The sequence below is a fragment of the Cygnus olor genome, chromosome 12 (genome assembly GCF_009769625.2).
Source record: "Cygnus olor isolate bCygOlo1 chromosome 12, bCygOlo1.pri.v2, whole genome shotgun sequence".
Classification (NCBI taxonomy): Eukaryota; Metazoa; Chordata; class Aves; order Anseriformes; family Anatidae; genus Cygnus; species Cygnus olor.
Window position 1 is genome coordinate 9,749,823 of NC_049180.1, and position 12,301 is coordinate 9,762,123.

The 12,301-nt window shown below is 41.0% G+C and overlaps 1 protein-coding gene across 5 annotated transcripts; it reads left to right on the plus strand.

Moving 5' to 3' along the window:
- Nucleotides 1–448: 448 nt before the first annotated feature.
- PDP2 (pyruvate dehyrogenase phosphatase catalytic subunit 2) lies at nucleotides 449–5,393 on the plus strand. Of its 5 annotated transcripts, none has more exons than XM_040571135.1 (3): nucleotides 812–921; nucleotides 1,892–2,221; nucleotides 2,795–5,393. In XM_040571135.1, the coding sequence occupies exon 3, from the start codon at nucleotides 2,850–2,852 to the stop codon at nucleotides 4,452–4,454; it is 1,605 nt and encodes a 534-aa protein (XP_040427069.1). In that variant the 5' UTR covers nucleotides 812–921; nucleotides 1,892–2,221; nucleotides 2,795–2,849; the 3' UTR covers nucleotides 4,455–5,393. The 5 variants fall into 5 exon arrangements, with proteins under 5 accessions (XP_040427070.1, XP_040427069.1, XP_040427066.1 ...); XM_040571133.1 differs by lacking the exon at nucleotides 812–921 and adding an exon at nucleotides 989–1,004; XM_040571136.1 differs by lacking the exons at nucleotides 812–921; nucleotides 1,892–2,221 and adding an exon at nucleotides 449–627.
- Nucleotides 5,394–12,301: the final 6,908 nt, after the last annotated feature.

Below are 12,301 nucleotides of genomic sequence, written 5' to 3' on the forward strand. Positions count from 1 at the left end.
ACCATTTTCAAAGGGGCTTTGTGATTTGAAGCCTTATCATCTGGCAGCCCCAGCACCAAAACATGTGTAATTTTATTTATTTTTAAAAAGAACAAAGGAGAGTTCCTGCAAAGAGTAACCTTTGTTGAAGTTTACTAATGGATTCTTTTTAAATGGAGAATTTAGTTTACTAATCTAAAGCAGGAAGAGGGCGGCGACTGCAGCCGAGGGCACGGCGCTGCCGACCGCGCGGGCGGCTCAGGGGACGGGAGGTGACGGGAGGTGACGGGACACGGCACGGCCCCCACGGGTCGGGTCAGGCCGCGCCGGGCACGGGGGGGGGCTTTCTCCTCCCCGCCAGCAACACCAGAGCTGGCACCGCTCGGCGGAGGCGGCTCTGATGGAACATGGCGGGGGAGCGGGAGCCCCACACAGCCACCGCCCGCCCCGCCCCGCCATGTCCTGACAGGAACCCGCGGCCCCGCCCCGCCGCGGCCGTTCCTCGGGGCGGCTCCGACGGGGGCGGCGCGGGTTGGGCGGCGGGGCCGTCGCTCAGCGCCTGGCACTTGAGCGGCGTCGGAGAGCCCGGAACCTGCGGGGCGCGTGGCGGCGGCTGTGGCCGGGACCGGGCCGGACAGGACCGCACCGGTAAGGGACGGGGTCGGAGGCACCGCTTCGGCCGCCTCCGGGTGAGCCGTGGGGGCTCCGGTGGGCCTGGAGGAAGTGCTGCTTCTGGCACTGCGCCGCTCGAGGCGGGTGGGAGCGGCTCCTACTTCATGGGCTGCAGCCCGGCGCCTTAATTAGCACCGCCCGGCGCCCTAATTAGCACCGCCACCGCTTTCTAACGCGGGTGGTGGCTGGAGCGGGCGCTGTGGGTGCAGGTCCAGGGGTCCAGCGGTGTGCTCAGGACCCCGTTGGTGCTACCCGGCCCCAGGCAGAGACGTGTCTGCATGGCACTGGGGGGATCCCCTGCTGGGGAAGGGAAGGAAAAATCCAGCAGTGTGCAGCCAGCCGCTGTGAGTAGGGTCAGTCAGTTTAACATGCTATTCCTATAAGGTTTTTCGATCAAGAACAGGAAAGTTGTCAGGTTTTGGATCCTACCTGGCTCAGAAGGGTGGGATGGGGGAGAAGCAGCAGAGTGGGGAACGGCCTGGACAAGGCTGACAAATAAGGTTTGTCTGGTGGTGCTGCTGTTCTTCGGTTCCTCATGGCTTTTTTCTGGTTGTGTTCTCTGTGCAGCACAACAATAGGTGGTAATGGGAGGGGTCCTTGTCCCAGGAGACCACAGGCAAGCGCCGAGCCATGAACTGGCACTGGCTTTGCCATGTGCTCTCCCGATGGCAGCAGTGAAATTAGGCGGTGTCCTTGCCTGTCCTCGCAGGTTTCCCGGTGTCAAAGTGGTGGGTTCCTTGGTGGAACGGCCTGTCTGCTCTCTTCTCTCGTGGGGCAGGGGTGGTACGCTTTGCTTTTGTTTCCCAGATAGAATTTTAGTCGAGTCCTTGGGCTGGAGCAGTAGGCCTTCTGATTACAGTAGCTCAAGTTTGTTTTTAGCTTCTGCTGATTTCTTGGAACATTTTTATTTATGCAACTGGCTGGATGGCCTTCTTGCTGTTTCACAAAGTGCACTGCTTAAAACAAACGAACAAAAAACAGTATTGCAGTAGTACATAGATAGCATCGTTGGACTGGGACCTGGAGTACCTTGTGCTGAAGACGATGTGCAAGTGGTTCAGAGCTCTGAGAAAACTATATTGTTCAAACAGGCTGCCAGTGTAATCTTCTGGGAGTAATTGTACTTGTGGTGCTACAATACAGTTAGCTTTTAAGTCCTTGGGGCAAAGCCCTGTTGTGAATTAAGCACCTAGTTGTACTTAGTAGACTGCCTCTCACAGCTTGAATACCTTATTTAAAGGAGGAAGCAATATGATGGACCTTCCCCATGGCAGCTGAAGAACCTCATCCGTTCAGGTGCCCAAGGTTTCAGTGCTGTTGGCAGCAGAGCTCTTCACAGCTGCTTATTTTAACTGCACTCCAAATGAACATGCCTAACTGTAAACCTGTAAAAGTCATCAATGCAGCTGTGGCATAACTTTCCCTTTGTCCAAGTGCACAGTGCTGTGATAAATCCATTAATTGACCAGAAGTCCAGTCTGACTTCAGCTGTGTAGAAATCCTACCAGTGTTAAGACCTGAAAGGTACAAAAAAAGAATCAAGCTTATAAGCTGGAACAGAATTGGAAGGGTAAGCTAGCTTGCTCTAGATGTGAAGCTCGTGGCAATTTATGTAATGTTAATCTGTCTGCCACATCTTTCAGTTCTGTGGGATTTGAGTACTTACACTCTTGGCTCTGATATTTAGAAGAAACATTTTGCTATTTAGAATGAATTTGGAGTAGAGCTGTACTCTAGCAGACACTTTAAAAGTTGTACATTAATTGCCATGTAGATCCAACAAGTTTGAGATACTTGTCTTCTGTGTCTTGTTAGACAAGGCTTTCCACTGAACAGTGTAAGTTTCTTGTAATGTTGGAATTACGTCTTAACCATGCCATAATAACAAAAAAGCATGCTTGGTAAATAAAAATGAGCTTTTCTGATGGGTTAGTTGGTAAGAGGAGTCATATCCTAAGCTAAATTCACCAAGGTTGTCATTAAGTAATGGAAATTGTATCACTTCTAAGATGCCTCTGTCCATAGCAGTCTTTTCTGCAAAAAAGTTCTGAATGTTTCTGTGACCTCTAGACTTCCTTTGTATTGCCGTGTGGAAAGGTTCTTGTGAAACTTGTCTTACACCTTTCCAATTTTTATATTCCAGACTGTAAGGACATTCTGCTTGACTGAAGGAAGTTGTTCAATTTGTGGAGTGACATATGATGTCAAGAACTGTATCATCCTGGATCTTACGCTCAGCAAGAAACAGCATTGTTTTACAACGAAAAGGACGTTTGTACTCCATATGCATCCCAAATAGACAGAAAATAAAATGGAAGCTTGTTTTCTCCAAAACACTTCTCTACCCTGCTGCAAGCTGCAGCTTAGGCAATATCTTCTCCTTAAAAAAAGCATTCAGACACACCTCCACCGAAGAAGAACAATTCTCTTTCCAGTTGTCTCCATCACAAATCAATGATATTCTCAGAGCAGGTGAGTTATCCCATAAAATATTGGATTTGAATTGTAAAAATACAAATTCTGTGTTGAGATTCGAAAGTAACCAGCTGGCATCCAATACCCCTATTGAAGACCGCAGAAGTGCAGCCACTTGCTTGCAGACCAGAGGCATGATGTTTGGTGTCTTTGATGGTCATGCAGGTTCTGCGTGCGCTCAGGCAGTAAGTGAGAGACTCCTTCATTATATAGCAGTTTCTCTCATGTCTCGGCAAGCACTGGAAGAGATCGAGCTTGCTGTGGAGTGCATGAAACCAGTTATGCCTATTCTGCAGTTGCACAAGCATCCAAATGATGTGGAGTACCGAGAGATAACTTCACAGTACTTTGAGAATCTCCGGGTTTACTGGCAACACTTACTGGACCTAGACATTGAGCCAGGATTTAGTTTAGAAGAAGCCATGATAAGTGCATTCAAAAGGTTAGACTCGGACATATCACTGGAAGTTCAGGCTCCCCAGGAAAACGAGTTGATGAGAAATATTGCCCTTCAAGTAGCTTTTTCTGGTGCAACAGCATGTGTAGCTCACGTTGATGGTGTTCACTTACATGTTGCAAACGCTGGTGATTGCAGAGCAATTTTAGGGGTTCGTGAAGAAGATGGAACATGGTCTACTCTTCCTCTAACGCGAGACCACAATGCCTTTGATGAATTTGAAATTAGAAGACTAAAGAGAGAACATCCTAGATCTGAGGAAAAAACTCTATTTGTGAATGACAGACTACTGGGGATTCTCATGCCCTCCAGAGCTTTTGGAGATGTGCAATTAAAATGGAGTAAAGAACTGCAACACAGTGTTCTTGAGAATAGCTGTGATGCTGAGGCTTTAAATATTTATCAGTATGTTCCTCCAAACTACCATACACCCCCTTACCTAACTGCGGAGCCTGAAGTCACATACCACAAATTAAGAGGCAAGGATAAGTTTCTCGTTATTGCTTCAGATGGATTATGGGAGATGCTCAGTAATGAACAAGTTGTAAAACTAGTTGCTGGACACCTTACAGAGCTTAATGAGCAGAAACCACAACTGGCTTTTGAGAAACCAGTTAATTTGGGTTATATGCACAACTTGTTACTTCAGAGGAAAAACCGAGGCATTGCCTCACTTGACCAGAACATAGCTACTCATTTAATAAGGCATGCAATTGGAGATAATGAATATGGTGAGGTGGACCAAGAGAAACTTGCTGCAATGTTGACACTGCCTGAAGACCTTGCAAGAATGTACAGAGATGATATCACAGTTACTGTGGTGTATTTTAATTCAGAAACAATTGAAAATTATTACAGAAACAATGAGTAGATACTTGCACTGCTGCTGTTCTATACTGCTAGTTGACTTTGATACTGAGACCATCACTGTCTGTCTTTTATAGCCAAGCTGTTACCAGTGTTATGGTCTGGAAGTTCCTAAACCTTTTTTGTTACTGACTAGTCTTGAAAATAACCTCTCTAGAAGTGAATTTAGTGAAAGTTCCCTGGCTTTCCCAGTGTGTACACACTGAAGAAAAATGTTTTGATGAAAGTTCACTGCAATGCAACTGAACTAAAGATTGCTGACAAAGTCCTGATTCCGTGGGAACCACTGGTAAAACTTTCCCAATGAACAAATGAGACACGTTTCAATGAGACTGGTAAAATTTCATAGGGAGATGGATAATACCTGTAGCTGCATAGAGTGTAGGAAAGCTCTGCTGTTGTGGAAAATGAGTAGCATCCTATTGAAGCACTGTAATTGAATTAAATAAACAAATCTTTATTTGATGTAGCAGTGTCCGATATTTGCCTTGTGTACATGATGCTTAATTTTAAAGACTGCACTAAAGAAAATGGTTCAGACAGCCCTGGAACTATTGGACATTGTTTTCTGTATAGCTTTTTAAGATAAGAAACAAAGCCATCTTTTCTTTGGCAATTATTTAAGTGTGAATGCATATCCTCTTAATTGTGCGTGGATTTGTATGACAACTTCAAACTCAAGAGCACATCAGGGACTTCATGGTCCCCTGCCTGGGAATTAACAGTGCTAGACTTGAGCATTTATGCACCTACTTGCTTAAAGAATAAATCATTTTCTTAAGTACTGATGTATGAAGTGTTGTATATCAAATCCACCAACTGTAATTTAAATGAAGTTTGACAGATCCACAAGTTCAGAAGTACATCTAAAGGTAAATACAGCAAAACACGCAGCACCTTTCTCTTCAGATTTGACTTGGAAATAAAAGTACTGGTGTTTCACTAAAATACAGCTGCAGTTATTTTCTCTAATGAATGTATGTTCTAAGCTCTGAATGTATTCTTTTGTGTATTTTATAACAATTTTCTGTTATACTGTTTTCAAGGGTGATTATCTAAAGCTTGCAAATTAGCTGTATTTTCTTAAATTTCACATATGGTGTTCTCTGGTGGCTCTTTTCCTTGTTTATGCTAAGCAGTAATTGTTGCCAGCAAAAATGCTTTCTGGGAATACAGGACTGTTTACTGCTGTTGCTACTAAGAAAGAACCTGTGTGGGTGTGTCACAGCAGATATAAATAAAATCACTTTTTTTCCCTCTGTTTCACTTAAAATAAAAGCATTATCCTTCTGCACTTCAGCAGATGAAAAAGGACTTCAATTTTCATCTTAAACTTTTAAGCAAATGAGGTCTTGGCCATAAACTGGTAGCAGTTGTGGATTTGGGCCTTTTATATACTTTTCCTCCACATAAAAATTCTCAATGCTTTTCCAGGCATCTAACTAATCTGTTTTAAAGACTCTTTAAATAGTTTTTTGTTTCCTATTAAATATTCGTGCTTTTCACTATACAGAATTTATCTGTAATTCAGTATTACAATGGCAATCACTAAATGCATTCTTATATAAAACCTTTGCTCCAGAATAACAACTTAGTTTTTTTTCTTTGAGTACATATTGGAATATATGTAGCAATTCACCTTGGAGGCGGGTAGTTCTATTTTTTGGATGAAATGAGTATCGTTTGATATCAGCAAACCAGGGTTAATTTGAGAAATCTGAGACTTAAATCTCTGTGCAGAAAGGCTTTAGGTATGCGTGAGGTGTTAAAGAGGATGCTGAAATTCTTGTCACTTGGTCCAGCAATTTAAAGTATACCCACCTCCCTGAGGCAGGTACTCTGGAGAAAAATTTCACATGCCAGAATAAAAGAAAGTTTCATATGCCAGAAAAAGGCAAACAATGAAGGCAACTGGTTGAAGAGAAAAGTGCTCTTATGCAGCATTCCTGAACCCCTTTGTCTTTAAGTCGGTTATTTCCAGTTGCTCTTACAATACCTTACATGCTTCACTGTTTTAATTTTAGACATAAAGCAGTAAAAGAATGCATTTTTAAACTACCTCTTAATAGAGAAGTTATTTCACAGTGTGACTAGAGGAACAAGGGGGCTAGACCACACTAGAGCTGATATCAAATGATGCAATTTTAATTAAGATGACTTGTGCTGTAGAGCAAACCTGTGAATGCAGAAGTACAGCAAACCATCTAGTAGACAGTCATTAAAAAATAGTTTTCTTTTCTAATTCAGGTAGAGCCAGTGGTAAAATCTTTGTTGTCTTTGGAAAGAGTCATTGTACCACTGTTATCTAAGTGTTACTCCTAGATATGCGCTTACATGTAGGTTGTTGTAATTGCAACTGCAAATTGATAATGATTGTTTTAGGGAATCCATTTGACAGTAAGAAGGGTACTACTTCTAATTTCATGCTAGTTTTGCTCACTTTAACATGCAACACTATAATTATCCTGCAGTGGAAAAGGATAACATTAAACTAGTTAGTTTAAAATGGTCCCCGGAATTTGTTGCAGGCCAAAGACAAAAACCTGTCATCACTTATGGTAAAGAAAATAATGATTCTGTCAGTTTGAGTTAGATCACGCACCTAACCAACAATGTTTAAATGAGTGAACTTAATGTGTTAATCTGCTTATGCAAGCACACTGATGTGAAGGCTCGATAGCACATCTCGATGCAAGTCCTACAAGACCAAAATGCATGTTCTGATAAACATCTTCGTAGGCAATTTATTTGCTTTAGGTCATATCAGTTCTGTTTGGAGTTTTTTTTCTCTTAACAGTCTAAAGAAGCAATAGTTAAAAACACACTCACCCAAATCACTGTTTTTTTAAAAAATAAAAATATATCATGTTTCAAGTTTAGAAAGTGATTTTTATTAAAAGGATGGAAGACTTAATGTTTCAGTTACTTTATCAGAATCTAGCATATCAGAAAATACGCTAGATTCCAGTTCAGATAGGGTAAATATTCAAGCTCAGATAAAAATAGTTTGAGTAGGCTTTGCTACTTTGCTTAGAAGCTTGTACCTCAGCAGTTTTCCCCCAATGGAAATAATTATTAATACATAAAAATAAGGACACCTTGATACTACTGAGGCGCGCTAAACTGCGGTCAGCAGAGGGAGCATGTGTTCACTGGCCAAAATATCCAATTTGTGCTTTAGTAAAATTGGAAATACACATAAAAATGTTAAATTTGGTGAGCTCACATGCATAGATATTTGCCTGCAGTTTAAAAATCATTTGAACATTTGCCTGCAGTGTATGATGTAAATTGTCTTAAACATATGCAAAAAGGACTACAAACACTGATAAAATCCTTGAATTACAACAGACCAGTAGCACAGCAAGTGTTCAAGTACTCAGTCTTTGAGGTTTAACTTTGTTTCCATTAATTCCAATTGGTTTGCCTTTCTTGAGGGTGAAGAGAAATAATAGGGACAATTTTTTCCTCCCTCCCCCTTCTGTCCCCTCCCCACCTCCAAAAAAATGTGTAAACTTTGCAGAATATTTTTTGAGTATTTTAGTCAAACAGAGTCTCTGTTTAGAGCTTTAATTGTACTGAGAAGAACTGAAAGTAGAACTGGGCACATCTTGTGGTTTTCTCAGCTATCAGTTGGTCACACTGCTGTCATAAACCATTTTCTATGTTCCCTTCATTACTGTGGTCTAATGCTGCAGCAGAGAAAGCAGAAAAGTAAGACTCCAAGGCATGTGTTTCTCTAAAGGTTACAAATCATGGTTTGACATGAATAGGAAATATGTTTTTCCTCTATCTGCTGCTGAGAAGTCAACCTCCAAAGAAGTGTCACATAAAACACTTGAAATTTTACTAAATCATTGTCTCTATCCTGGAGAACCAATTCAAACTGCTACTGTCAGATCTCTCTAGGTATGTCAGGTGAGAGAGTTTTATTTCTTACTGCATTAGTTAATTGCTGTTCAGCGATGTTATGGCCTGTTGGCCCATGCTACAGTTTCATGCTAACAAGTGTCTGGGCATCTGCTCAGGTCTGTTGATGGTGCAGACTCAGAATGCTTTGGCTGAGGCTCTTCAATGACTTGAAGGGAAAAGATGTATGGGACCAAAGCAATTGTAGAAAGGATGCAGAATTATGCCTTCTATTCAGATTAAAGAAACAAACTTAACTGGGCACTTCTAATTTCTTAGGAGTAAAAAAAAAACCAGCATTTTTTGTCTTCTGGTGAGCTTTTCTTAATTAGAAACAACACAGGAAGAGAAATGTAAATGAGCAATGATTAAAAAGGTACTGGAACCACAGGCAGCAGATAAGTGGGTCATAAAGCACGCTCTGATAATCCCATTTATGTTTATGTAGCTTCAGTGTGAGACTTTTACAACTTGCCTGGGTTAATTCAGTGCTTCTAAAAAAGATTACACAGTCTTGGAGTTAGAAGTCTTTATATGACAAGATGAACAGTGATCAGGTAGGATTTCTCATGCCCCCCCTGCTGAAAGTGGAGCCAATTGTATAGGGGCTTGCTCTAAAGTGAGTTGTTTAGTTCAGACTCTGACTTCATACTTCTCTCGCACCAGCCAAAAGATGCTAGCTGTTGAAATAGTTTTTTCTGGTTGTAGGCTATTGAATGCACGTTAGGAACCAGTGGCTTACTGTCAGCTGAGGAGGAGGTGTAAGCTCCAACAGTGGAGCCTTTGATAGGATTTTTTTTTTTCAGTGTGCTTTGCTTTACGCACTCTGAAATGACCTTTATTGCTGTGGGGTGGTTCTCACATCACGACTTCATGCTCTGCAGTTCTGAGGTGTTTTTTCTTCACTAAAAGGATTTCAATTTCAGTGCTTTGCTGAATAAATCTTCGATTTCATACCTGTAGAACCGAGGTTGGCCAGAAGATGTCAGCTGAGTTTTGTAGAAGGAGAGCTATGTTGTTATAACGGCTTTAATCTCTGTTCAATATTAGATATGTATTCGTAATGCATTAATTTCAGGTGCTGTTGAAAAACAAAAAGAAAAAAAAAAAAAAACAAACTGGAGAATCTAAGCAAGAGTTTGATTAACTTCAGTTCTTTGCCAAAACTACGTTTTAATGGCCTGCCTAACCTAGGTGATTAAGCTTGGTAGAAGACAATTCCCTTGTCCTGGCATTGGTAGATAGAAGAACATGAAAACAAAGTCTCTTTCCTAAAGTCTTCAATTGCACAAGAAAGAAAAGATGCTTCCTAAGATGAGGAAATCTTTGCTCAACAATTATCCGTCTGTCTGGCTCCCACTGTCATGCAGCTCAGAAGCTGCAGACGGCCACAGCTGCCCCATGGCTACACTATGCTTTAGGTGAAGTTGTTAGGTTTCAGACGGATGTCTAGTCTGGAAATTATAGTGAAATTAGGAACTTGCTGCTGTGACGAGATGGAGATCTACTGTTCACTCTTGGTGTTCACAGAGATGTTTTGAGCTCTTGGTTCAAACTCAGTGTCAGCTGGTATTCTGGAGTAAAATGAGGGCTTGAGAAATAAATGTGTTTGTTTTGTTTAGTATTATCTGCAAGTCTTTCCTCTGGAAAGAATTCTTTCTGCGCTGGATGCTGCTGTAACTATCAAAGCTTACATCTCTTATGTATTCTTGCTGTTGCTCTTTCCACTCCCCAACCCTTGTTTTCTTTTCCCATTACTCCATGGTGGCTTGTTTTCTGTTTCTTGTTCGGAGCAAATACTTCAAGAAAAAAGGGGCAACACCGCTTTGTCTTAGACCAATATAATACGGGTGATGTGGCTTTGTTCAACAGATAGCAGGTGAGGGAATTCTAAGACATGCTTTCAGCCTGGTGCATGCTGAAGTGATCCTGCAAGCAGTTACAAAAAGTGGCTTTTGGCTGCTGTTACAGTAACACAGAATAGTACAGCAAATATCAAAGATCTGAAATGCTAAGTGATACAGATAATTGCTTTGTCCTCTGTGTCATCAAAGATGAAAGGAGATACTGTCCTTGTAGGCCAGCTTTGCCTTCTGTTTAATCCCAAAGGTCATCCTGAGATACGTTTGAGCCTCTAACTGCTTACCATGGAAGCAGAATAATTCAGACAATACTGGCAACTCAACTGGAAGATTAAACTGATGGGCGGAATTGGGGCAGAATAAGGCTGTTATGTTTGGGTTAGAGTTGATACTCCACAGACTGGCTCTACACCTGGACTTGGGTCAGGTTCTGATCTCTAAGCCATTTGATATATTTGCTAATCAGACCTTTGATATGCTCTATTAAAAGTGAAATTAGTCATTTGACTAGATATCCAGAGAAACTAGGTCATGATTAAAACCTGCCAGGGTTGGGGCTCATGTTGCACCTTCTTAATTTAAACAAAATAAAATGGAGTTAACTCTGCTGTTTGGCAAGCATATGTTAAGCTCATAAAAGCTATGCATCCATTCCTAATTCTGACGTTGCCATGCATTAAGGAAACATGCTGTTCAACAGTGGGGTTTTTTTTTGGTGTTATATCACACGTGAGTTCCTAAGGCACGTACATAGGACCTTTCATTTGCAGAGTTGTTTTTATGAATAAGTGACAATTGCTATTTTTGTATAACTGTGATACTAGTAGAGAGTAAGTTCCCTAAAGACCCTGATCCGTTTTTTAAAAAAAAAAGTACTGCTGAAAAAGTATTTATTTTTATTGTGAATGTTTAAAGTAAGCCCTGTGTCTTTGTAATCTTTGGCTACAGTAGAATAGATTGTACTAGTCAACTCTGGAAGTTTCTTTGGTGACATTACACTAAAGAGAGCAGAAGACCTCTGTAAAAACTGCACAAACAATGCCACATCACTGTCCTTTTCCAACTGTGTTACAAAAAGAAAAAGGGGGTTCGATTACATTTTGACTTCAACTCCTGTGTGCTTTTTCCAATCACCTGACACAAAAGTAGGTGTCTTCAATTATCTGCATTTCCTTTACTGGAGTGCTAGAGTGCTAGTTAATTTTTTAAATGGTGGTGGTTGCCTTTTTTTTTTTTTCATTCAGGCTTTTAGAGGCATTCTAGCATTGTTTTCAGTGAATGCTAGTAATAAATATTTCTACATTATTCACCTGCCAACTCATCTTTTATTCATCCTGCTGATGAAAACAATCTTCTGTGAAACTTCTGTTGCTGAAGAGTTCCAAAACTTCCACATTACAGATGTAGTAGATCCTTTTCAGCTTAGTGGAAGAATTTTCTATTATTTTGTTACATATTTTTAAAGAAGTTAAGAATTGTAAAGCTCTGATTTTTAATTAAAACAACAGAAAGCAACCCCCTACATGTATCAGCAAGTGAACCTGCTTTTTATTTGCTTTATTTCAAGATGCCAAATGTCGTACTGAAAGTCACATGGCTGCCCTTATATTTTGTTAAAACTTCAGTGGTGTGGATTGACACAGCTGTACCTGAAGTCCTTAGTCCTCAAACAGTGGTACACTTACAATCTGGCAGTGGTACCACACACCTGGGAGAATGGTTGCTTGTAGGGTTTTTTGATTTGGGATCTTGAAAACTGGGAGCTGAAAATAAACTAATTGGCAATGTGTGTTGGTGGGGAAAAAGGAAACATCCACAACCCTGACTCTATTCTTTCCATGGAGGGTAAGAGTGTGCTTATGTATGAACTGGGAGAGATATCATTGAATGACATCCAGCTAAACGATACTTCTTTTTTCCTAGTCGAGTGGAAATCGCTATTTTATGCAAACTATTGATAGCATGATCTCAGCTTAATTGCTGCTACCTCTTTATTATAAACTAGCAAATGACTTAGCTGCAACTAAGTACTTTCCTGAAGTTGTATGTTGTAACTAAGTCTAGGAAAAACTGTAAACTG

Coding starts and splice junctions, on each gene's coding strand:
- PDP2 (XM_040571136.1), top strand. CDS start 2,850: ATGATGTCAAGAACTGTATCATCCTGGATCTTACGCTCAGCAAGAAAC.